We start from the raw sequence: 26,532 nt of genomic DNA, 5'->3' as shown, positions 1-26,532 counted from the left end.
TCTATGATACTACCTATTTTAGTCTCGTCTGCAAACCTATTATTCATGCTGTACACATTCTCATCCAAATCATTGATACAAATGACAAACAGCAAAAATTCAGGGGTGTGTTTCCACACAGAGTATCTAGTTCATGTAAATGGAAGTTTCTCAACACTTACCACTTCCCTTTATACAATTCAATAGGGTCTAATGGATCTCAGTTGTCAATAAGGAATGTAAGCAAGCAATCTTGGACATTACCATCAAGAAATATTCTATTTTTAAATGTTGGCATAGTTTTCAGCAATATTCATTGATTACAAAATTTTATCAAAATTCTAGTTGAGCTTTGGCATTTTAAATTTTCCCCCCAAATCCCCAAATTTACTGAGATCTTGTATCCTTCCTGTAGGAAAGTAATTGTGACAAGTAAAGCTGTGGCACTAAGACATGGAAATATATGCAGTAGTAGGAAGGGAAAGAATAGTGGAGAAACAAAGAATTGTAGGCGCTGGTTAACACAAAAAAGGACACAATGTGCTGGAGTAACTCGGGTCAGGCTGCATCTCTGGCGAACATGAATAGGTGATGTTTTGGGTTATGTTGAGACCTCAGACTTTGGCATAGTGAAACTAGCTTTGCCTTCATTCAGAGGAGAAGTTGAGTATTTGAATTGCTAGAAGCATTCAAAGGTTAGTCAATGTTGATATTCTTTTGATAATGCTCATGCGAAACATTTTGACATATTGAAAGTGTAATAACAAAAATAGACTGCTGTTAAAATGCTCCAAAATTGAATTTAACCATTCAATCATTGGATTTGGAGATAGCAAGGAAGTAGGTTTTGATAAATTAGCATGCTCTGTGAAATTTTGCCACTGGACTGCTGCATGAAGAACAAACCTTTTTTTTAAATATGGCGCTCAATTGTAAGGCAGAGACTTGCTGATATTTCTGCTGAGAAATGAGTGAAGACTTTACTTTAGGATGAGATCAATAGACACGTGGAGAAAAATGACCTAATTGGGACAACTCAAAATATATTTTAAATGTTAGTTGTGTCCTGGATGAGAGATTCTGATTATAAAAGACAAAATTGAAGCTTTTGTTTGCTGAAGAGTTGAGGCATTTGAGGGTTTACTGTGAAATTGGGTTTCAAGATTATGGAGGCAAGCAAGGATAAAGTGGATTCTTTACAATATTATTGATGATATCACATAATTTCAAGATGATCATACAAGCGTCTAAAAAGGAATTATTGCAGATTTTTCAAGTGGTTGGAATATAAAATTCAGATTTTTGGTGAAATCCTTCAATTAAAATTTAATTATTTGCTGAAAAATTGTAAATTTATAAATGGAGAGGAGGTTAGTCTTAAATTTGAGGTAAATTATTGTTTTCTCCTCTAACATTTAGTGCTTCATTATCTACACAGTCGATATCCAAAGGCTGGAGACGCGTTAATATATCCCATTTTCTATGGTTCAGCATGATGCATTTACTAAATTATTATGAGATCCTAGGGGCCCTAAACTATTTCCAAGTGATTTTCATTGTGATAGATCCAAGTATTTAAAATGGAAAATACTGGCAAAACATGCAATTCAGAGTTAAAAGATATTTGGCCAATGTCTTCAGAACAAAATCACTAATCCTTGGGTGAGCACCTTTCCTCATGTAGAAAATGATAGAATATGGTTTGGTTTTAGCCCTTTCAGTGCCAAATATATGTATTTTCGTTATTTCAAAGGTTTTGGATATGCATAAAACTTCAACTGTGTTTTTTCTACAATTAAAGTTTCTGTATGAAGCTGTAGTGTTCAAAAGGTTAATTGGAACATTACATGCTTGAAATTACAAAAATTACAGTACCAAAGTTACTAATAATACAAGTTTGAATTATTTTTACTATAAATGAACTGCCTACACGATATTCATATCCAGATTATCACAAAGTGATGATAAACTCTTTTAAAAGTCAAAAAATCAATTAGAAGGTCAAATTTGAAATCAAACTTGAACTGAATTAGATGAATATCATTTGATTTGCAATTTGAAACAGACAGTTGTAAAAATGCAAGTAACTTAATGGTAATCATAATCCAATTTAGTGTTGAGTCCTGAAAACCTTTTATGCTCTCGTCAAGAATGCAATCGTAGAATTATTTTCATAACGGTCACCTGAGGCGGTTGTGCTCACTTGATTCAGTTCCCCATTCTGGGGAAATACTGCTTTATTCATAATCTATTGCCTGGCCTTGTGCTACTGTGTACTATGCCACCTGACTTGTGATGTTTGATGAAACCTGATTAGAATAATTAATTTGGAAATTGAATTTGTATTTGATTCAATTATATAAAATCTTTTGTACATTTATATATTCCAAGATGAAACGACAATTCCATGGTGTAATGCAGTAAAGAGGCTTAAGTACTTTGAAGTTCTTAATTTCTCACCATTTCTGCATATAATTAAACCTTAACACATATTTTCACATTTTACACAAGCAATTGAAAATATGAATTGTGCATATTGAATTATTGTCAAGTAATTCCTGAGAATTCCTTTGATACTTCAATATTTGTATGTTGTGCTGTGTGTCTATTGGTTAATTTGCATCCATTTTTTGTCTGCAAATTTGAGTTGTAAAATTTGATGGACGAAGTAATTTCTTCTATGATCGGAATTTGTATCTACAAAAAAAAGTTGCTTTGTTCAGCCTGTGTTGAAGATGCAAATGCAGGATACAAATGCTGGGTTTTGGCACTAAACTCACCTGCTGCATTGTTCCCTGAGAATTTGTAGAAATAAATATTCTCTTTCTTGTGTGGGTTATATTCCTGAAGTAATATAGTTGAAAGGGCAGGGAGCATTATTTTGCACGTTTAGCCTTTGTATGACGGATTTACAAATAGAAACTTGCAGAGAATCATTGTTTGAAATGCACAGTATGCTATCCGAAGTGCTTAAATGAACAGTAAACCAATGGATAATGATCGGGGCAATTGACTGAAGAATGACAGCAGACGTTTGTTGCCCAGTGTGTGCCATGGATTGGGTTCTGAGCAGCTGATTAGTTGACTGGATGTGAAAGTGCCGGCTTCAGTCTGGTGGCCAGCTCAGGAGTTGGAATACACAGAAGACCAGAAGATCCTGCACATCATCCCGTTTTAATACAGTGTAAGTAAAGAAAACATAAGATAAAGGAAACTCAGCTATTCTTTATCTCCAGCCATTAACTTAAATAATTGAACCCATCTCTTAATTTAAGATCCTGCATGCATTTGTATTTCTTGGCTAATCGCTGTTAATTCAGTGGTCATTCCTGTATTAGACAGCAACTCATCATCACACACTAAATGTTTAGAGTGAAATCTTTAATTTCACTATTATATAATGAATTGATCTGAAACATTTTTGTATTGTACTAAATCCACAATAGATAGCAGACTTCCTGTAGATGACAGAACACGGGATGCTTTTAAGGATCCCTTCTTTGCACTCAATGTCCGTCCCCCCAAGTAAATACACATATACCCTTGAATATTCTAAAAGTATTAAGATGCATTACTAAACATAAAAAATATTTAAGTAGGCTGCTTTCTATTCCACAAGCTGCTTTCCATTCTAACGGTGCATCTTGGTCATGTAATTTCGAAAATGATCATAGTATTTATACAAATAATGCTTGGTTCCTCCATGTACATAGTTTTTGGAAAAAAGTTGAGAAAGGGCTTGGGGCTGACCATTCATGTTTTGGTAATAACTTTTTTTTAAAAAGCTAAGATTTCTCAGCGGATCACTGGAGGCTGATACTTTATCGTTCAAGTGTCAATCATTGGTTTAAAAATTCTTCTGGGATGTTAACTGTCTATTTTCTCTGAAGGAACTGGTTGGGTATTTTAACCAGTTTTTGGTGTTGCAATCCAACTTTTGTGTTGCTGGAATTGTTCGTTCATGTTAAAAATATCTGTATGGCATTCAGATTTTTCATTGTAATTTATTAATGGTAAATGGCACAAAAGTGACTTTAATTGTTACAGAGCTAAAAATTGAATTCATTATGCATAATTGGTATTACTGCTCTTGTCAGCAGAAGAAAATGGTAATCATGTGATCTTAGAAACAGGGAACTGCAGGGGCTGGTTTACAAAAAAGACCAAGTGCTGGAGTAACTCCATGGGTCAGGCAGCATCTGGCAAATGTAGAGAGGTGATGTTTTGGGTCGGGACTCTTCTGACTGACTCGTCATGTGATTTTCTTTGTCCACTGTTTTCAGAACTAGTGTCTGCAGAAAAAAATTGATTGCTGTCCTGCCCCTAATAGTGAAAAGAACATTTTGATGGACTAACTCAATTATGTGGATAATGTACTGGATTAGACAATCGCTCAATACGCACTTTTATATAAATGCTTTGGTGTAGATATTTGTGTGTGTGTTAATTTTTAATTTAGTTATCGTGATATATTGGCTGTACAGTGATGATTGTCAGCATTGAAATATGCAATGATGTATCAATTTAATGCAGAAGTAGTAAGATTTTGTGAAGAAATAACATCACGTTGAACTAGGAATTCACCATTAGCAATGGATTGTGTAGAATGTTCAGCTTGCAGTGGAAAGGGACAATATCCTCAAGGGGCTTAAGGAAGTTGAGGAATAATTGAAATCGGGTATGGGGGAAAAGAACTGCAGACAATTTAGAACTGAGAAGGAAAGTTCCTTGATTTCTGGGGCCAGTAAGCAACTACTCAATTGGAATTTTCTTTGATTGGGGAAAGTAGAACACGAAGCACCTATTTATTAGATTGTGATTGAGTATCAATTAAGTTGATTTGAATGTGAGCCATGTGAGTCTTCGTAGCTTCACTAAATATCATGGAAAAAATGAACAGAAAGATGCCAGCTTTGTGGTTACACGTGTAAACTGGCATTTTATAATCGTCTCCCTTGACATAATCAAAAAAAGAAAATAATTATGTGTAGGTTTGGTGTAAATGATTGCTTGATGGTTGCTGTAGATATGGTGATTGCAACAGTATCCGTTGGGTTTGATATACAACTAATAATGCCAGCGATAGAATTGTGGTCGGAAATAGAAACATAGAAAATAGGTGCAGGAGGAGGCCATTTGGCCCTTCGAGTCAGCGCTGCCATTCATTGTGATCATGGCTGATCATCTACAATCAGTAACCTGTGCCTGCCTTCTCCCCATATCCCTGTATTCCGCTAGCCCCCAGAGATCTATCTAACTCTCTTTTGAATTCATCCAGTGAATTGGCCTCCACTACCCCCCGCGGCAGAGAATTCCACAAATTCACAACTCTCTGGGTGAAAACATTTTTTCTCACCTCGGTTTTAAATGGCGTCCCCTTTATTCTTAGACTGTGTCCCCGGTTCTGGACTCCCCCAACATTGGGAACATTTTTCCTGCATCTAGCTTATCTAGTCCTTTTATAATTTTATACGTCTCTATAAGATCCCCTCTCATCCTTCTAAACTCTAGCGAGTACAAGCTCAGTCTTTCCAATCTTTCTTCATATGACAGTCCCTCCAACGCAGGGATTAACCTCGTGAACCTAAACTGCACTGCCTCAATAGCAAGGAAGTTCTTCCTCAAATTAGGAGACCAAAACTGTACACAATACTCCAGATGTGGTCTCACCAGGGCCCTATACAACTGCAGAAGGACTTCTTTGCTCCTGTACTCAAATCCTCTCGTTATGAAGGCCAACATGCCATTCGCTTTCTTCACTGCCTGCTGTACCTACATGCTTACTTTCAGTGACTGGTGTACAAGGACACCAAGGTCTCGTTGCACTTCCCCTTTACCTAATTTGACACCATTGAGATAATAATGTGCCTCCTTATTTTGGCCACCAAAGTGGATAACCTCACATTTATCTACATTATACTGCATCTGCCCACTCACTCAACCTGTCCAAGTCACCCTGCAACCTCCTAACACCCTCTTCGCAGTTCAGACTGCCACGCAGCTTTGTGTCATCTGCAAACTTGCTAGTGTTACTTCTAATTCCATCATCCAAATCATTAATATATATTGTAAATAGATGCGGCCCCAACACCGAGCCTTGCGGCACTCCACTCGCCACTGCCTGCCATTCTGAAAAGGACCCGTTTATTCCTCCTCTTTGCTTCCTGTCTGCCAACCAATTCTCTATCCATGTCAATACAAACTCCCAATTGGCATTGTTACATGCCAATTTTAACTCCTGCTGCAACTTACACCCTATATCCAGGCTACTGTTTGGGGTCTGTAGGTAACTCCCATGAGTGTCTTCTTACCGTTACAATTCCTCAACTCTATCCACAGTGACTACTTCATCAGTCCTAATGTCACTCTTCACAAGGAACTGACTTCCATCCCTCACCAACCGAGCTACCCCACCTCCTCTGCCCACCTGCCTGTCCTTTCTCTCGGACGTATAACCCTGAATATTCAGTTCCCAGTCCTGATCCTTCTGCAGCCACGTCCTCTAATCCCCACAATGTCAAATGCAACATTTATCGCCATACACAAGTCTTTGGTTAACAAATTCAAACAGAAGCATGACTGAACAGAGATTTGATGGGATGGTTTAATAAAACACACATTAAAGAGCATGTTAGTGCATCATTGCTTGAGGTTTGACTCCCTCTAGAGGCTATTTAAAGATACTGCACAAGGAATTTCATGTACTATTTTCTTACATCAATTTTAATTTGTATATTTGTGACAAAGCCAGTTTATTTTTAGGTTTAAACAATTATTTGCAAAATAATATTCATTGGCTGCAATGTGACAGGGAGAAGCCAAAATCAGATGTATCAGTATAACTGTTAAGTAAAGCTAACTATAGAGCCATAAAGGAGGAACTGGCTGAAGTTAATTGGAAGGGGACCCTAGCAGAATGATGGTGGAGTCGTAATGGCAGGAGTTTCTGCAAACAATTCAGCAGCCGGATCTTTTCATCCCAAAGAGAAAGAAACGTACTGAAGGAAGGGAAATGAGGTAACCATTGTGGGAAGTCAAAAGACGGCCCAAAAGTAAAAGAAAAGGCATATAATATAGCAAAAATTAGCTGAAAGCTCGAAGATTGGGAAGCTAATTTTTAAGAAACAACAGAAGGCAATTAAAAGCAATAAGGAGAGAAAAGATAAAAAATATGTAGGTAAGCTAGCTGTTAATATAAAAGAGGATACTCAATGGTTTTTTCAATATATAAAGAGTAAAAAAGAGGCAAGAGTGGACGTTGGACTGCTGGAAAATGACGCCGGAGAAATAGTAATGGGGAACCAAGAAATGGGAGACAAATTGTAAGTCTTGTGTCAGTCTTCACAGTGGAAGACACTAGCAACATGCCAGCAATTCAGGAGATTCAAGGGCTTTTACTAAGGAGAAGGTGCTTGGGAAGTAGGAAGGTCTGAAGGTGGATAAGTCACCTAGACCAGATGGACTACACCATTGTGGAATGCTGGAAGCACTGGAGATTGTGGAAGCATTAGTAATGATCTTTAATGAATAGAGTGATGGATAGTTCCAAAGGACTTGAAAATCACGAATGTAACTGCTGTTTTAAAAAGGCAGCAAGGCAAAATAAATGAAATTATTCGGCTGGTTAGTCTGACATTAGTGGTTGGTAAGATTTTAGAGTCTATTATTAACTTCCATTACTTGGAAGCACAGGATGAAATGGGCCAAATTTGCAGATGATACAAAGATAGGTAGAGGGGCAGGTAGTGTTGAGGAAGCAGGGCATTGAGGACGAAGGGCTTGGACAGGTTGGGAGAGTGGGCAACAGTGCAGCAAATTGTACAGTTATGCACTTTGGTAGAAAGAATAAAGGTGTAGACTATTTTCTAAATGGGGAGAGGATTCAGAAATCAGCAGTGCAAATGGACTTGAGAGTGCTGGTAGTAAGTAATGTATTCATTTTAAGACTAGAATTTAGAAGCAAGGGTGTAAGCTGAAGCATTAAGGCACTGATCAGGCTACATTTGAAATATTGGAAACAGTTTTCGGCTCCATATCAGAGGATGTATTGCCTTTGGAGAGTGTCCAGATGAGGTTTACAACAATGATCTGGGCCTGGGATGAGTAGGTTGACGTTTGAGGAGCATTTGAAGGCTCTGGGCCTGTACTTACTGGAGTTTAGAGAGAGGGGATCTTGTTGAAACCTACCGAATATACCGAAAGGCCTAGATGGACTGCATGTGGAGATAGGATCATTCCTGCCATTACTACTGGCAGGAATTAATTGCCGCAGATGGCTGTGGAAGCCAAGTCGTGAGGTATTTTTTAAGTGAGATTGATAGCTTTTTGTGTAGGAAGGAACTGGATATGGTGGTTTATACCGAAGACAAGCACAAAATGCTGGACTAACTCAGCGGGTCAGGCGGCATCTCTAGAGAAAAGAAATAGGTGACTTCGAGTCGAGACCCTCCTTCAGACTGGGAATCAGGGGAGAGGGAAACTAAAGGTATGAAAAGATTCAGAACAAATTGGAGCCGGTACCGATGACAGCAAAAGATGGAGCCCGCTATGGTCCATTGTTGGCTGTGGAAGAGGTGATAATGAAGGGATAAATGGATGCAAACAGTGGAACTAGCAGAACGATTAGGGTGGAGTAGGGGCGGAGAGAGTGGGAATGCAAGGGTTACTTGAAAATAGATAAATCAATTTTCATACCGTTGTGTTGTAAGATGAGTTGCCCAAGCAAAATATGAAGTGCTATTTCTCCAATTTGCCTGTGGCCTCACTCTGACAATGGAGGAGGCCCAGGACAGGAAGGTCAATATGGGAAATATTAAAATGTTTGGCAACTGGGAGATCGGCTGGGCCAAGGCCCACTGAGTAGGTGTTCAGCGAAACGATTGCCCAGTCTGTGCTTGGTCTCGCTGATTTATTGGAGGCCACACCGAGAGCAAAGGATACAGTAGATGAGGTAGAAGGAGGTGCAGCGTCTCTCTCACTTGAAAGGACTTGGGGTCCCTGGATGGAGTCGAAAGAGGTATCGGGACAGGTGTTGCATCTCCTGCGGTTACAGGAGAAAGTACCCGGGGAGGGGTGGGAAGGGATGAGTGAACCAGAGATTTGCGGAGGGATCAGTATCAGCGGAAAGTAGAAATGGGGTGGAGATGGGAAGCTGGCGAAAATGTCGGAGGATTATGTGCTGTATGCGACGGCTGATTGGGTGAAAGATGAGGACTAGAGGTCTCTGTCCCTGTTGCGACTGGGGGTAGGGGAGGAAGAGTGAAGCTATGGGCTACTTGTGACTGGGGGGGAGGGGGAGCTTAATAGGTTCTTGTTTAAGAAGAGCATCAAAAGTTACGAGAAGGTAGGAGAATGAGGTTGACAGGGAAAAATAGATAGGCCAGGATCGAATGGGCTGAATGGTAAAATTCTGCTCCTATGTCTTATGGTTTATATGTTCTAATTTAAGAACAAAAATAGGCCACTTTGTCTTTTGAGCCTATTCTACTATTTAATAAAATAGTGGTAAATTAGATTAATCTCTACATTACCCTGATGGTCTCACTCTATTTGCTTGTCAAATATCTGCTCAAAAAGAATTAAGACTCTTCATCCACCACACTTTCAAGTATTGTCTCATCGGTGTTCAGTTCAACGATTTCTTATAATTCACATAAATTGGGTATCTTTAAAGTTGGTATTATTTACAATTTCCTTTGCAATATTTAGTGAAAGGTTCAGTTGAGACTGCTGTGCTTTAAGTTGATGTTAAACTATTAAGCTGTCCAGATTTAAGTGCATAACTATTGCTGATGCGTTTGTGCGATCCTGGGGAACTGCATTGTTTTTGGATGACCAGTTCTATTGCTATTAGTTGGGTATTTGTTAAGCTCCCTATAACACTAGGTAGTGTAGTGTTTTCTTGACTTTTTTTTGTCACTGACCCCTCAAAATATAAACTGGCCAGTGATCTGATTAACTTGAGATTAACTATTCATAGATAAATTACTGTTTACTGCAAATGAATACATGTAAATCATTAGTAGTGTAGTTTTACAGAATATCCTGAGGATCTAACAAATTTCTAGACCAGTTTATTTATACTCTTTCTTTGCCTTCCCTTTTCCTGCTCTGGCATTGTCTTCCATTTGTCATCCATCTTTTTCGTGATTGGTGTCGAGATTTTTGTTTTGAAATTTATGAATTCAATTAAGCGGCTTATTGAATAGGAATATCTGTAGCCGTTGGTAAAATATAATTAGTCAAATACTCCTTGAATGGAAAAGGCCAAGAACAGGTATCAGAGTGGTATTGAAACAAGGAATTGCAGATGGTTGTTTTACAAAGGATTCAAAGTGCTGAAGTAAATCAGCAGGAGCATGGATAGGTGATTTTTTGTGCAGGGGGCTTTTTTTATACTGATTATGATGGGGGGAAAGGAGGTGAGAAAGCTGCGGAGAGGAGAGACTGGACCAAGCTTACAACCAAACGGTATGAACATTGAATTCTCCAATTTTAGGTAACCACTACAACCCCCTGCCTCACCTGTGCCACACCTGGGTTTGCACCTTTTCCTCCCCTCCCCCTCCACGTACATTCCTTCCTCTGGGCTCACAATTCGCGACTCTTCGATCCTTTGTCTCACAGCTTCTGTTTTAATATCTGGCCTTTGTTCCAACCATCTGACTATCAAATCCCCTTCTCACCTGTTACCTGCCAGACTTGGAACTGCCTCTCCTGTCTCTTGGCTTTCTTTTGCCATCTCCACCCTTTTCAATCAGTCTGAACAAGAGTCCTGACTGAAAGCGTCACCTATCCTGCATCTATAGTGCTGAAATAGAGATGATCATGATTTTATACACCTTTAAAATATCACCCCTCAGCCTCCTATACTCCAAGGAATAGTTCCAGCTTGCCCAACCTCTCCTTGGAGTTCTGGCAGCATCTTCGTATATCCTTCCTGCTCTCTTTTCAGCTTCTTATAGCAGGGTGACCAAATCTGAATACTCCCAAGAACGACCTCACCAATGTATCAACTGCAACATAACATCCTGACTTTTGTACTCAATACCTTGACTGATGAAGGCTAGCATGTCTATTTTTTTTCCACCATTTTCAGGAAACAATGTCGTTGTTTGTAGTCCCTCTACAACACAGATCAGTGTCCTGCCATTCACTATTATTTCTCCTGTTCTCCAGAGATGCTGCCTGACCTGCTGCGTTACTCCAGCACTTTGAGTCCAGAGTGGTGTTGATCTTTTTGGAACAAAGTTCATTTTTCTTAAGTTAACTTATTTTGAATAGATGTCTAATGTAATCATTTGATTTTGAGTTTAGTTTAGTTTATTGTCACGTGTGCCGAGGTACAGTGAAAAGCTTTTGTTGCGTGCTAACAAGTCAGCGGAAAGCCCATACATGATTACAATCGAGCCATTTACAGTGTACAGATACAGATTTTATCTGCTTACTTCACAAACTCCAAGATGTATACAGGAAGTGGGTAAAAGTGGTGAAATTTTGGTGACTGAATAATCTTCCTGCTTATTAGTGTTTATGTAAAACTCTAAATTTATGAAAATTAACAGTAAGTGCTTGTAATAATTAGCAAAAAAATACCTGGTTATATTGAACTACTTGAATGATACTGTTCACTTAAATTTCAATTTGAAATCTTCAACTTTTCTCTCCTTTGGTAGAATTGCCAAGAAAATGCTGTTAGCGGAAATAAATGCAAATTTATCATCCAACAATGATAAATCTTCAGACGAGGAATCCGAAGATGAAAAGAAGAAATCTGACCAGAGAAATGACCAAGATGAAGAAGAAAATGGTGAGGAAGTTATCTAAGAGTGATAAGTATTTACTCAATCCTACATGTAATATAGATATGCAATTATACAGCATGGACACAGTCCTTTGGCCCAACATGTCCCTGCAGACCAAGATGTCCATCCAAGTTAGTCCTATTTGCCTGTATATTACTTGTATCACTCTAAATCTTTCCTGTCCATTTACCCTTCCCAATGACTTCTAAATGTTGTTATTTACCCACCTCCACCATTTCCTCTGGTAGCTCATTCCATATATGTACCATCCTCTGGGTAGAATAATCGTTCCTTTCTCATCTTAAACCTATGCCCTCTGATTCTTGGAATTTAGGAAATGGGTGGAGAACACACCAGTCTGCATCAATAGTAGTGAAATAGAGATGATCATGATTTTATACACAAAATGCTGGAGTAACTCAGCAGGTCAGGCAGCATCTCAGGAAAGAAGGAATGGGTGACGTTTCGGGTCGAGACCCTTCAGTCTGAAGAAGGGTCTCGACCTGAAACGTCACCCATTCCTTCTCTCCTGAGATGCTTCCTGACCTGCTGAGTTACCCCAGCATTTTGTGAATAAATACGTTTGATTTGTACCAGCATCTGCAGTTATTTTCCTACACATGATTTTATACACCTTTAGAATATCACCCCCTCAGCCTCCTTTACTCCAAGGAATAAAATTCCTCCTTGGAGTTCTGGTAGCATCTTTGTATATCTTTCCTGCTCTCTTTTCAGCTTCTCCCTTATAGTAGGGTGACCAAATTTGACTACTCCCAAGAACGACCTCACGAATGTAACAACTGCAATGTAACATGCTGACTTCTATACTCAATGCCTTGACTGATGAAGACTAGCACGTCTACTTTTTCTACCACTTTCAGGAAACAATGTAGTTGTTTGTAGTCGCTTTAAAACACTGATTAGTGTCCCACCGTTCACTATTATTTCTCCTGTTTTCTAGGACAAAGTTCTTGCTTTAATAATAATGTACTAAAATTCTGTAATTGTATGGATTTGCAGATCATAAATTTTACAATAATCTTGTATTCACTGGAGTTTAGAAGGATGAGAGGGGATCTTATAGACACGTTAAATTATAAAAGGACTGGACAAGCTAGATGCAGGAAAAATGTTCCCAATGTTGGGGAAGTCCAGAACCAGGGGTCACAGTCTTAGAATAAAGGGGAGGCCATTTAAAACTGAGGTGAGAAGGAACATTTTCACCCAGAGAGTTGTGAATTTGTGGAATTTTCTGCCATAGAGGGCAGTGGAGGCCAAATCACTGGATGAATTTAAGAGAGAGTTAGATAGAGCTCTGGGGCTAGTGGATTCAAGGGATATGGAGAGAAGTTGGGCACAGGTTACTGATTGTGGATGATCAGCCATGATCACAATGAATGGTAGGGCCGAATGGCCTCCTCCTGCACCTATTTTCTATGTTTCTAATAGTAATGATTTCTAATTTGTCTTTAGTGTAATGGGATTTTATATTTTTGATTTTGTATTTTCACTTTCCACCTGCCAGTTTATTTTAAACTTTGCATTTCTCCTTTTCTAGGATAGCTTTTTCAACACATTAAGAAAAATGATTTAATGTTTCATCTCTATCCTATTTATCTACTTTGCGCCATGAATTTTCATAAATATATATATGCATAGATAATCATGTGACCTTTCAGGCAAGATATAATTTATCAAGAGGAAAGCAAATAAGCAGGTTCTATTGGTTCACATTATTTCAACGGGATATATCTGAATTATATCTTGAGGTACATGTACTCCAGGAATGGGGGTTTTTAATGCTGTAATTATTTGGAGCCAACATTTGCAATATTTCGAAGTTATTGGCTGACATGTAACTTGGTAATCATTAAAGTTTGCATGGTTCATAAAATAAAAATATTAGGTGGCGATTTGAAGTAAAACATCAACATTATTCATACAGTGAATCCTAAAGGTAGCCGAAAGGCACGTTAGCAACACGAAAGTTAATAGTGGTACATAATAGAAGGATTTATAGAGTGCCTTTCAAGAATTCCAAAAATGCCTTGCAACTTTTCAATTGTAAAAATTGTTGGTTGACAAACCAGGGATCTAATTCTTTGCACAACAAGTTCCACAAAATGTATTGAGGTTAATGTCTTTGTGATTACTGAATAAAAGTTATTTTTGAACCATGTCAAATTCTCATTTGAACAGTTCTGTGAGACCATCTACAAATACTTGTGGATTGGTGGAACATTCACTTTGAGAGTTGAACAGTTCCTGAGCACTGCTTTGAAGCATCTGTCTAAATTAGATGCTACTGGAATGGCCTGTAGGCTTACAATTTGCTGAGTTAGAGGTTTTTAATGTGTTAAAAAATAGGATATTTTGACTGAAAAACATTGTTCACATTTCAATGGTATTTTTAATGCTCAAAAATGAAAATAAAAATGACATGTCTTAATCATTTGGGGAGGGGGGGGGGGGGGGGGGGGGGGAGAAGGGTAATTCAGTCTGAAGAAGGGTCTCGACCCGAAACGTCGCCCATTCCTTCTCTCCTGAGATGCTGCCTGACCTCAGCATTTTGGAAATAAATATCTTAATCATTTAATCTTTACAATTTTCAGGCTAAATTAACACCAAATTAAACTTTGAGCTTTCAAATTAAAATTTACTGTTGGCTTTTAGAAAGAACGTTAGAATTTGAAATGAATAAGCAACATTTTGTTGTCATGTAAAACAGACAGGTTAACCTACATGCAACATAAATAAGCCATTTGACCCAAGGAGGTGTTCATGTTCGACTCGCTCCCTTTAGAAGAGGAAACCATCAGTCTGAAGAAGGGTCTTGACCAGAAATGTTGGCTGTCTAATCCTCCTGAGTTCTTCCAGCACTTTGTATTTTGCTCTGGAATCCAGCCTATAATGGCAGTTTCTATACTTTCTCAAAGTCCAACTTCGATAGCCATTACTGCCCGGGGATGGAATGGAGGTATAGCTTACGCACACACCGCACTCTGAGATAACAAAAACGAATCTTCCAAACGCTGTTTCTTGATTAATTGGTCTTTATTAAAATAGCACAAATCAAAGAGTAATTCATAACTTTTTGTTCTTATCAACTGTTTCTTCTTCAAATACAGTAAAAATCGTGTAGTCGTTACCGTGTGGTCCTTGTGAGTATAGCTGGCGCGAGTGTGGCAGTCATGAGTGTGGTAAAAAACTATTCTCCATCCTCCAAGACTAAACTGACCCACAATCTCTGTTGCTACGCTAGCCTCCTCCAATGTAGACACTCGCCATTACGTATCAAATCACACCCACAAGCATGCAAAAAACTAGAAATATTAAACATAGCCATAATACAATGACAGTATTTATTCACAAAATGCTGGAGTAACTCAGCAGGTCAAGCAGCATCTCGGGAGAGAATGCCCATTCCTTCTCTCCCGAGATGCTGCCTGACCTGCTGAGTTACTCCAGCATTTTGTGAATAAATACCTTCGATTTGTACCAGCACCTGCAGTTATCTTCTTATACAATGACAGTAACTAAATTATGCATAAATGGCTCCTATACAGCCTCTGCGGATTATTGTGTTTCCAAACCAACATCCTTACACTACTGTACAATTCTGATTTCACAATAACTGCATTTTGTTGTCCTTTAAGTTAAATTTAATTTTCTTAGCATTTTCTTCAAAATGTTAGAGACATTGGCCAAACCTTAGGCTTACTAAAATCAACTATTTGGAACATCATTAAGAAGAAAGAGAGCACTTGTGAGCCTACTAATTGCAAAGGGACTGGCAGGCCAAGGAAGACCTCCACAGCTGATGACAGAAGAATTCTCTAGAATAAAGAAAAATCCCCAAACACCTGTCAGACAGATCAGAAACACACTTCAGGAGTCAGGTGTGAATTTGTCAATGACCACTGTCCGCAGAAGACTTCATGAACAGAAATACAGAGGCTACACTAAATGCAAACCACTGTTGGATGCAAAAATAGGATGGCCAGGTTACAGTTTGCCAAGAAAGTCTTAAAAGAGCAACCACAGTTCTGGAAAAAGGTATTGATGCAGATGAGATGAAGATTAACTTGTATCAGAGTGATGGCAAGATCAAAGTATGAAGGAGAGAAGGAACTGCCCAAGATCCAAAGCATACCACCTCATCTGTGAAACAAGGTGGTGGGGGTGTTATGGCCTGGGCATGTATGGCTGCTGAAGGTACTGGCTCACTTATCTTCAATGGTGATACAACTGCTAATGGTAGTAGCATAATGAATTCTGAAGTGTATAGACACATCCTATCTGCTCAAGTTCAAACAAATGCCTCAAAACTCATTGGTCGGTGGTTCTTTCTACAGCAAGACAATGAATGATCCCAAACATACTGCTAAAGCACAAAATTAGTTTTTCAAAGCTAAAAAATAGTCAATTCTTGAGTGGCTAAGTCAATCACCTGATCTGAACCCAATTGAGCATACCTTTTATATGCTGAAGAGAAAACAGAAGGGGACTAGCCCCCAAAACAAGCATGAGCTAAAGATGGCTGCAATAAAGGGCTGACAGAGCATCACCAGAGAAGACACCCAGTAACTGGTGATGTCCATGAATCGCAGACTTCAAGCAGTCATTGCATGCAAAGGATATGCAACAAAATACTAAACATGACTACTTTCATTTACATGACATTGTTGTGCCCCAAACATGACGGTGCCCTGAAATGGGGGACTATGTATAAACACTGCTGTAATTTCTACATGGTGAAACAAAAAAGTATAAAAATTGCCTTTAATAAAATCTGACAATGTGCACTTTAACCACGTGTGATTTTTTTTCTATTACAAATCTCTCATTGTGGAGTACAGAGACAAATAAATAAATGATGGGTCTTTGTCCCAAACATTATGGAGGGCACTGTAGACTTCTATTTAGTTTACTTCTAAATAAAATTACAACTTGGAGTACATGAGGCTAAAACTGAAATTAATAATGTTGACCAAAATTGTTGCTTTCTAGTAAAAGCTCTAATGTTCAGCTGGTCCTTTATTGAACTAGATGAAGAAGAGGAAGCTGAAGCCGACTCTGATTCAGACTCTGACTTTGAAATGACAAAGAAGCCACGTTACAGGCATCGACTTTTGAGGCATAAACTCACAATGAGCGATGGTGAATCTGGAAATGAAAAGAAAGGAGCTAAAATCAAAGATGGAGCAAAGGAAGGCACACGCAAGAGCAGAAGGAAAGGTATGTAGATGGCTTGCATTTTGTACAGTTCAAAAACAGAGCTTTATTTGTCATTCGGTACCAAGGTACCGAACGAAATTACATAGCAGTCATACACAAAAAAGAACACAAGACACATGACCCCAACACAAACATCCATCACAGTGACTCCAAACACCCCCTCACTGTAATGGAGGCAACAAAACTTCCACTCTCTTCCCCACGCCCACGGACAGACAGCTCTTCCCCGACCGACCCGCACAGTCCCCGCAAGGGGATGGAAGTTCCCGCGGCCGAGCCGCACCGAGCGCTGAAACATCCCGCGGCCGAGCCGGGCGATGGAAGGCCCCGCGGCCGAGCCGTGCGCAGCTAAGTCCCGCGGCCGAGCCGCGCCGTGCGATGCTAGGCCCCGCGGCCGAGCCGCACCGGGCACCGCTAAGTCCAGCGGCCGAGCCGCACCAGCGATGTTAGGCCCCGCGGCCAAGCCGCGCCGGGCGATGTTAAGTCCAGCGGCCGAGCCGCACCGGGCGATGGAAGGCCCCGCGGCCAAGCCGCACCGGGCGATGTTAAGTCCAGCGGCCGAGCCGCGCCAGCGATGAAAAGTCCAGCGGCCGAGCCGCGCCGGGCGATGTAAAGTCCCGCGGCCGAGCCGCACCGGGCACCGTTAAGTCCAGCGGCCGAGCCGCACCAGCGATGTTAGGCCCCGCGGCCAAGCCGCGCCGGGCGATGTTAAGTCCAGCGGCCGAGCCGCACCGGGCGATGTTGCGCCCCGCGGCCGAGCCGCACCGGGCACTGTTAAGTTCAGCGGCCGAGCCGTGCCGGGTGATGTTAAGTCCAGCGACCGAGCCGCACCAGGCGCCGTGAGGAAGAGACCTAAAAGAGAAAGGTTTCCCAACACCCCCCCACCCACACCACCACCCCCCACACATACACAACCAAAAACAAAAAAAAACCATCCCAACACCGACACACAACAAAAAAAAAAGGAAAAAAGACGAACAGACTGCTAGCGAGCCGCATCCGTTAGGCGCCGCCACTTCCGGACATTAGAAATATTGGTGGTCATTGTGTTGCTTTGGTAGGTGTCTTTGAAGGCATTATGCTATTGCATTCAAGTACTCCCTCTGATTTGATTTTGGAATTGCACACACCAGATTCTACTTGGGGATCTCCACATATTGTTGCTGGATGTAAATTTTACTATCATAATCAATTTTAATTTCAGTAAGCAGTAACGAAGATACTACCGGACAGGAGAGTGACTCTGACTTCTCTCAATCTCAATCTAGTGAAGAGGAAAGTGATTCTGATGATAAACGGAAACGTCCAAGGACAAGGTATATGCCATTTTAAAAATGAACCTATTTGCACAAGCAAAAAATAATATTTGTTGATACTTCAATAAATCGTACAGAAGCATCCTTTATTTTCTTTTGGGTAATTGCATTATAGTGTTTCAATGATCATACAAGTTATATAATCTTAAATTTGATTCTTATCTGTTTTTTACTTTAATCAAACTGTCAGTAAACTAAGGCTGTTCATCTGCTACTTGATGGAATGCAAACCATAATTTGAATCATTGGGTTCACCATTGAGCCCATCCAAATGCAGATGGAGTCCACAAGGTTGCTTTGACTCATCTTGCCAAGATATTGTACCTTTCTTCCATTAAACTTCCTACTGGCATGGTTAACTTGCAGGACCAGTTTAAAGCTATTCAACTAACACAATTTCCATTCCACAACTGCCTGTGTTCATCAAGGTGCAATATGCCTATATTACTTGTGCATGCTTATTTAGTTCCAAGTGATCAACAACTTGTCCCCTGAATCATCTGAAAGAATGGGTCTTATACCAACCATTGGGAAAATTAAGTTCCTCTGTCACCTTGCCCAGTTACAATGCACCCTCCCCTGACAAACAAAGTCCAAGACAAGATCTTGGAAAATGAAGACCACATTCTGTGCTTCAAGAGATGCATTTCAGCAAAGGCAGATATTATTGATGAAGATCGGCAAAATGTCCCTAGCTCTCTGAGGAAATGAATGCTTGATGATCAAGACCTCAAACCAGTACAAACTTCAGCATCTATCAGACAGTAATTATTTCACCCTCTATTACTTGCCACATTTCATAGACAGCTGACACCTTGAAGTATTGGAGAAGTAATGCCAAACCTGTCTCCACAAAAGTAATCAAATCAGTTGGGGATAGATTTTCCTGTCCCACACCGGCATACCCGAATTTCATCAAGCTGGCTCCAGTGGTGAGCCCTATCGTTGGTTTAATCACATTAGTATCCAAAGGCAAGTACTCTACTCAAACCTCCGTCACAGCGGGAGATTATCATAGGGAAACACTTGGAGGATGTTCTCACATGGTAATTGGGAAAAAATATATTAAATACTTAACCTGTAGGAAATTCTGGTCCATGACAGTTTAAAGGATGACATCGAGAACTTTGAGTTTTTTGAACCTGGCCTTTATGCATGCTAACTGAAGAAAAACTTGTGCATTGAAATGTTGTACCTTTTTGAGCCTTAAATTTCAGGTTGAATGTTTTACCTGTTTATCATCCTATTTTTAAGTTTCTTTACCTCCTGCAGAACTGCTGAATTCTTATTTAGGTTTGCCATGAGAAATATTCGGGGTTTTTGCTTGGGAAAAAAAAAGTACCACCAAGATTGTTAAAGCTGGAGCTTTGACCAAAGTTAAATGCATTATTCTGCATTCTTTTTCAGATCATCTAAAAAAGAGGCAGAGGAAAGCCATCGCAGCTATTTGCAGAAAAAGAAAAGAAGGCGAATTAAAGTTCAGGAAAACTCATCAAGTGAAAAGGTGATTTTATGGATGCTAATTGTGAATTTAAAAAAAACTGAGTTGTGCTGGGCTGGTTGTCAGTGTCACAGAATCATACAGCATGGAAACAGGCCTTGATCCAATTCATCCATGCTGACCAAGATGCCCCATCCAAGTTGGTCTGATATCGCATTTAAATTATCCATATAATGACTGACTGCCCAAACACTCATTCTTTCAGTACTCTACGGGAAGACCCAATTTTGTCAAAAATACCTATTACGTTTGCTATATTACAACCACTTCAATCCTGTCAGTATATTACTCCAATCCAATGTACTTTAATTGTGCACGCTACCTTTTTACATGGAATTTTATCAAAAAATCCAAATACATCACAAGCACTGATTTTCTCGACAGTTCTACTGGCTTCATCCTAGTTCATTAATCGGTTTCCCTTTCATACATTCACATTGTCTTTGCCAAATCCCGCTGATATGTTCGAACTCTCATGTTATCGACTCTATTTTACCTTTTATTGATATTTGACAAACTGATCCCTATTTTATCTATCCTTTTTTAATAATGGGTTTGTATTTGTCATCCTTGAATCTGCAGGAACTCATTGTGATACAGCGTGAATACTGGCCCTTCGGCCCAATTTGCCTACTAGACCCAACTGCCCACATCCCTCCAAACCTGTCCCATCCATGTACCTGTCTGTTTCTTAAATGTTGGGATAGTCCCTGCCTCAACTACCTCCTCTGGCAGCTTGTTCCATACATCAATCACCCTTTGTGTGAAAAAGTTACATCTCAGATTCCTATTAAATCTTTTCACCGTAAACCTATGTCCTCTGGTCCTCGAAGTCATAATCTATAATCTGCTCCATAATCTATAGAATTTTGGATGACTATAACTGCATTCACCATTTCTATGATTACATAATTTGTATTCTGTGATGCAGAATGGGGAATTCCATGGGAAATTCCCAGTTCTCTCTCAGATCAACTCCCAAATCAACTCCCAGTTCTATTAATCTCTCCAGTGCATCTTTTTATTTTAAAACTTGTGGATTTATTAGTTCCTTTTCTTTTAACTCTAGCGTCCAAATTTTTGGGATATTTGTATTCCTTTCCAAAACCTGAACCTTTGATGTTTAATTAACCTTTCCTTGTTCATCATTATAATTTTTTTAGTTTCTGACTATAATGGACTTGAATAATTTTTCTTTCTGCATTTTATTAGAGGCGTTTACAATCTGATTTCATGTACGTTGCTAGTTTACTGCTGTACTCCATTTTATGTTGTTTTCATCTCTTGGTCCTTTTCTTTTTGCTGAATGATAAACTGTCCCCGACCCTCAGCTTACTCTTTTTCTGGCAACTTTATATCTTCTGGCAATTTCATATCCTCTTTTGACCTAGTACAGCCCTCTACCACTATTGTTAGCCATTCTTGCTTCAACTTTCCTTTTGTTTTTGCACCAGAAAGAAACATATATAGCTATTGTATTCATATGTTTGTTCCTTAAACGTTAGCCATTGCCTATTCACTGTCATGTCTTTCAGTGAAGTTCCCCCAATCTATCACAAATAAATTCAGTTGTTACTCCAGCATCTTGTGCTCCAGAGATGCTGCCTGACCCACTGGGTTACTCCAGCATTTGTGCCTTTTTCAATTGTTTCCTTTGTCACATTCAAGACTCATGTTTTAGATTAAACTATTTCACTTTGACATTTAATACAAATTCTATTATGTTCTATTCACTCTTCCCAAGGGACCCTGCACAACAAGGTTATTGACTAACCCCTTCTCTTTTTTGCAGTACCCATTCTAGATAACATTTTCTCCAGTTGGTTTATTAACATACTGGTCCAAAGCAATTCCTCAATTCTGTCTAAGAGCTCATCCACCACTGTTCTATTGCTAAATTGATTTGGCCAGTCGATATCTCATAACTGTAGGAACATTGTTATATGCATTTTTCTCCTGCTTGATGACATCCCTTACATTACCTCTACTGTTTATCTGGCAACTTGTAAGACAACTTCCCCTGGCGTCTTCAGCTTGGTGCTGCATCCTTGCTTCATATCCTTTCTCATTGTTATTCTGTTATCCTTTGCCAACAATGCCGCCTGTCTTCTTTTCTTCTCTGGCTGTCTTTCTAAATTTGAAGTAGAGTGCCTTCTGTAATGTTTGGGACAAAGACCCATCATTTATTTATTTGCCTCTGTACTCCACAATTTGTGATTTGTAATAGAAAAAACCGCATGTGGTTAAAGTGCACAATGTCAGATTTTAATAAAGGCCATTTTTATACATTTTGGGTTCACCGTGTAGAAATTACAGCAGTGTTTACACATAGTCGTCGTCGTCATCGCCCCCCCCCCCCCCCCCCGTTTCAGGGCATCATAATGTTTGGGACACAGCAATGTCATGTAACTGAAAGTAGTCATGTTTAGTATTTTGTTGCATATCCTTTGCATGCATTGACAGCTTGAAATCTGCGATTCATGGACATCACCAGTTGCTGGGTGTCTTCTCTGGTGATGCTCTACCAGGCCTATATTGCAGCCATCTTTAGCTTGTGCTTGTTTTGGGGGCTAGTCCCCTTCAGTTTTCTCTGCAGCATATAAAAGGCATGCTCAATAGGGTTCAGATTGACTTGGCCACTCAAGAATTTACCATTTTTTTGTTTTAAATACTCCTTTGTTGCTTTTGTGGTATGTTTGGGATCATTGTCTTGCTGAAGAATTAACGGCCAGCAAATGGGTTTTGAGACATTTGAACTTGAGCAGATAAGATGTGTCTATACACTTCAGAATTCATTATGCTACTACCATTAGCATTTGTTTCATCAGTGAAGATAAGTGAGCCAGTACCTTCAGCAGCCATACATGCCCAGGCCATAACACCCCCACCACCATGTTTCACAGATGAGGTGGTATGCTTTGGATCTTGGGCACTTCCTTCTCTCCTCCATACTTTGCTGTTGCCTGATATAAGTTAATCATCATCTCATCTGTCCACAAGACCTTTTTCCAGAACTGTGGTTGCTCTTTTAAGTACTTCTTGGCAAACTGTAGCCTGGCCATCCTATTATTGCAGCTAACCAGTAGTTTGCACCTTGCAGTGTAGCCACTGTATTTCTGTTCATGAAGTCTTCTGCGGACAATGGTCATTGACAAATCCAAACCTGACTCCTGAAGAGTGTTTCTGATCTGTCGGACAGGTGTTTGTGGATTATTTCTTATAGAGAGAATTCTTCTGTCATCAGCTGTGGCGGTCTTCCTTGGCCTGTCAGTCCCTTTGCAATTAGTAAGCTCACCAGTGCTCTCTTTCTTCTTAATGATGTCCAAACAGTTGATTCTGGTGAGCCGAAGGGTTAGCTGATATCTCTAACAAATCTCAAATTGTGGAGTACGGAGGCAAATAAATAAATGATGGATCTATGTCCCAAACATTATGGAGGGCACTATACTAGATATTCTAAGAAAATAACTGCAGATGCTGGTACAAATCGATTTATTCACAAAATGCTGGAGTAACTCAGCAGGTCAGGCAGCATCTCGGGAGAGAAGGAATGGGTGACGTTTCGGGTTGAGACCCTTCTTCAGACTGAAGAAGGGTCTCGACCCGAAACGTCACCCATTCCTTCTCTCCCGAGATGCTGCCTGACCTGCTGAGTTACTCCAGCATTTTGTGAATAAAAATACTGGATATTCTGCTCTGTTCATTGGCCACACTGTAACCATGAGTCCGCAATGACTATTATAATACATCCAGTTACATATATTTATTTTGTTAATTTATCTTATTATGTATGCTTCCTTAAATTATTCCTTTAAAAAATATATATTCCCCTCGTGCTAATTCCCCACATTCAACAAAATTTCGAGTTTAGTTCTCCACAGAGGTATTGCTTTGTAGGGGAAGAAAGGTCTCGACCTGAAACGTCACCCATTCCTTCCCTCCCAAGATGCTGCCTGACCCGCTGAGTCACTCCAGCATTTTGTGTCTACCTTCTATTGCTTTGTAGAACTGGATTATGTTTGCAAAAGCCTCCTCTAACATTTGCTCATTCTAAATTTAACTGCTCCACTATTTCCTAGATTTACCTTAAGCTGCAAAAGCAGCCTCTCTGATTCTCTCCCTAAACCCCTCTCCTCTTTCAAAATACTTCTTACATTTTATGTTTTTAGTCATGTGAGGTTAATTTTTGTTTTGCTTGAATCATTTTTAGATTTTTTTTCCATTGAAGAAATTTTTAATGCTGTAATAAGACTTGTTTCACCAAGGTCAACAATATTAATAAGAAGAGAGCAAGCAAAAATCTCCTAACATCTAGTAAAGCTGAATATGTTCTAATTGTGTGTATGTGTTTCTTTTTGTTTGCAATAAATTTAAGAATTTGAATGTAAATCAAACCAAATAATTTTCTTATGCAGAGCAACTCGGAGAGTGAAGGTGAAAGTAACAGTGATAGTGATGAGAGCGATGATGATTTAGCATCCCCTGGAAAAGGTCGGAAGAGGATAAGGAAGATTTTGAAAGATGGCAATTTGCGAACAGAAACTCAAAATGCCTTAAAAGAAGAGGAAGATAGAAGAAAACGAATTGCTGACAGAGAACAGGAGAGGGAAACGTTGAGAGAGGTATTGCATGATTGATTGTGTTTAGATGTAGCCCATTGGATTCTCATACAATTGAGATGAACTCTGAAACCTGCCAGTTAAGATGTTTGTACCTCATCTATTTTCAGACTGTGTTTGTAATGTATTTCCAAACATAATTTTGAGTTTATACGGATTCTTATACATTCTACTGTTGCATTTTCTATTTGAAGATAGCAAGTAAACCCAGACTGGATGCAAGTACAGATCTTTTTTGCCCATATTGGAAATGTCATCATACATTTCAATTCCTCACGTATCTAACCTGAAAATGATTGCCTTCTCTTTTTTTTTGTGCTGATCAGTGATAACCTTATAAGATTAGGTCTTTGATTTCTTATCCCACTGGCTGAGTACTTGCTTCCACGCATCAAAGGATTTGCCATGAAGGGAAGCATATTAATTGTGGCAATTTGAGGTTTGTAAAGTGCAAGGTGCATTTTTTTATAAAGACTTTAGATGGATGGCTAGCCGTACATGTTAACACATTACCTATTTTAGAAATATTAAGGTAATTGTACTATGGGTTATAAGTAAAATTTTGTGTTTAATCCAGGAAATCTCTTGTAAAGTTCTGTCCTTTTTGGTGAAAAGGTGGTGCATATTTATTTTGTTTCTGGTTATTTTGTGGTTCATGTCAAAACAGTTAAAAGAGCAGATGATACTTGAAATTGTTAACTTTTTAAGAGCAAGGTTAATATTAACTGCAAATTTGAATATTATTACTAGGAATTGTACCTTGGTAATGTTTGGGGATTAGTTATTGACTAGACCAAGTGGACCCATTGGTTTCCAACCTCTCCTGCATTGGTGCAGCACCCCCCCCCCTTCACCGCTCCCCCCCCCCCCCCGACTCCATCCCCTTCATCCCTCTCCCCCCATCCCTCCCCTCCTCGGCCCAACCGTGCACCCGTTGCCGGGTGGGGAGTGCCCCCATGTACGGGCCAGGGGGGACAGGGAAAAGGCACTGACCCGTTTCTCCTGGTGTTGGGTAGACTGATGGGACTGAAGGCTGATAAATCCCCAGGGCCTGATGGTCTGCATCCCAGGGTACTTAAGGAGGTGGCTCTAATAATCATGGACGCATTGGTGATCATTTTCCATTGTTCTATAGATTCAGGATCAGTTCCTGTGGATTGGAGGGTAGCTAATGTTATCCCACTTTTTAAGAAAGGAGGGAGAGAGAAAACAGGAAATTATAGACCAGTTAGTCTGACATCAGTGGTGGGGAAGATGCTGGAGTCAATTATAAAAGACGAAATTGCGGAGCATTTGGACAGCAGTAACAGGATCGTTCAGAGTCAGCATGGATTTACGAAGGGGAAATCATACTTGACTAATCTTCTGGAATTTTTTGAGGATGTAACTAAGGAAAATGGACAGGGGAGAGACGGTGGATGTAGTGCACCTTGACTTTCAGAAAGCCTTCAACAAGGTCCCACCTTGTGGGCAAAATTAGAGCACATGATATTGGGGGTAGGGTACTGACATGGATAGAAAATTGGTTGGCAGACAGAAAGCAAAGAGTGGGAATAAATGGGTCCCTTTTAGAATGGCAGGCAGTGACTGGTGGGGTACCGCAAGGCTCGGTGCTGGGACCTTGGCAGCTATTTACAATATACATTAATGACTTGGATGAAGGGATTAAAAATAACATTAGCAAATTTGCAGATGACACAAAGCTGGGTGGCAGTGTGAACTGAGGAAGATGCTATGAGGTTGCAGGGTGACTTGGACAGGTTGTGTGAGAGGGCGGATGCATGGCAGATGCAGTTTAATGTGGATAAGTGTGACTTTGGTGGTAAGAATAGGAAGGCAGATTATTATCTGAATGGTGTCAAGTTAGGAAATGGGGATGTACAATGAGATCTGGGTGTCCTAGTGCATCAGTCACTGAAAGGAAGCATGCAGGTACAGCAGGCAGTGAAAAATGCCAATGCAAAATGTTGGCCTTCATAACAAGAGGAGTTGAGTATAGCATCAAAGAGGCCCTTCTGCAGTTGTACAGGGCCCTAGTAAGACTGCACCTGGAGTACTGTGTGCAGTTTTGGGAT

At 39.9% G+C, this 26,532-nt stretch overlaps 1 protein-coding gene across 6 annotated transcripts in view; it reads left to right on the top strand.

The window, feature by feature from the left end:
* The window catches only part of LOC144600488 (transcriptional regulator ATRX-like), a 180,897-nt gene that overhangs the window by 61,626 nt on the left and 92,739 nt on the right, over positions 1-26,532 (top strand). For all 6 annotated transcript variants that reach the window (XM_078412131.1, XM_078412132.1, XM_078412129.1 and 3 more), the window contains 5 exons: positions 11,655-11,788; positions 16,833-17,021; positions 18,226-18,337; positions 19,745-19,841; positions 24,254-24,460. In XM_078412131.1, the coding sequence (XP_078268257.1) occupies positions 11,655-11,788; positions 16,833-17,021; positions 18,226-18,337; positions 19,745-19,841; positions 24,254-24,460 (739 nt within the window). The remainder of the gene's footprint in view (positions 1-11,654; positions 11,789-16,832; positions 17,022-18,225; positions 18,338-19,744; positions 19,842-24,253; positions 24,461-26,532) is intronic.

Source organism: Rhinoraja longicauda, chromosome 15, assembly GCF_053455715.1.
Source record: "Rhinoraja longicauda isolate Sanriku21f chromosome 15, sRhiLon1.1, whole genome shotgun sequence".
Lineage (NCBI taxonomy): Eukaryota > Metazoa > Chordata > Chondrichthyes > Rajiformes > Arhynchobatidae > Rhinoraja > Rhinoraja longicauda.
This window is presented reverse-complemented; position numbering and strand designations above follow the sequence as displayed.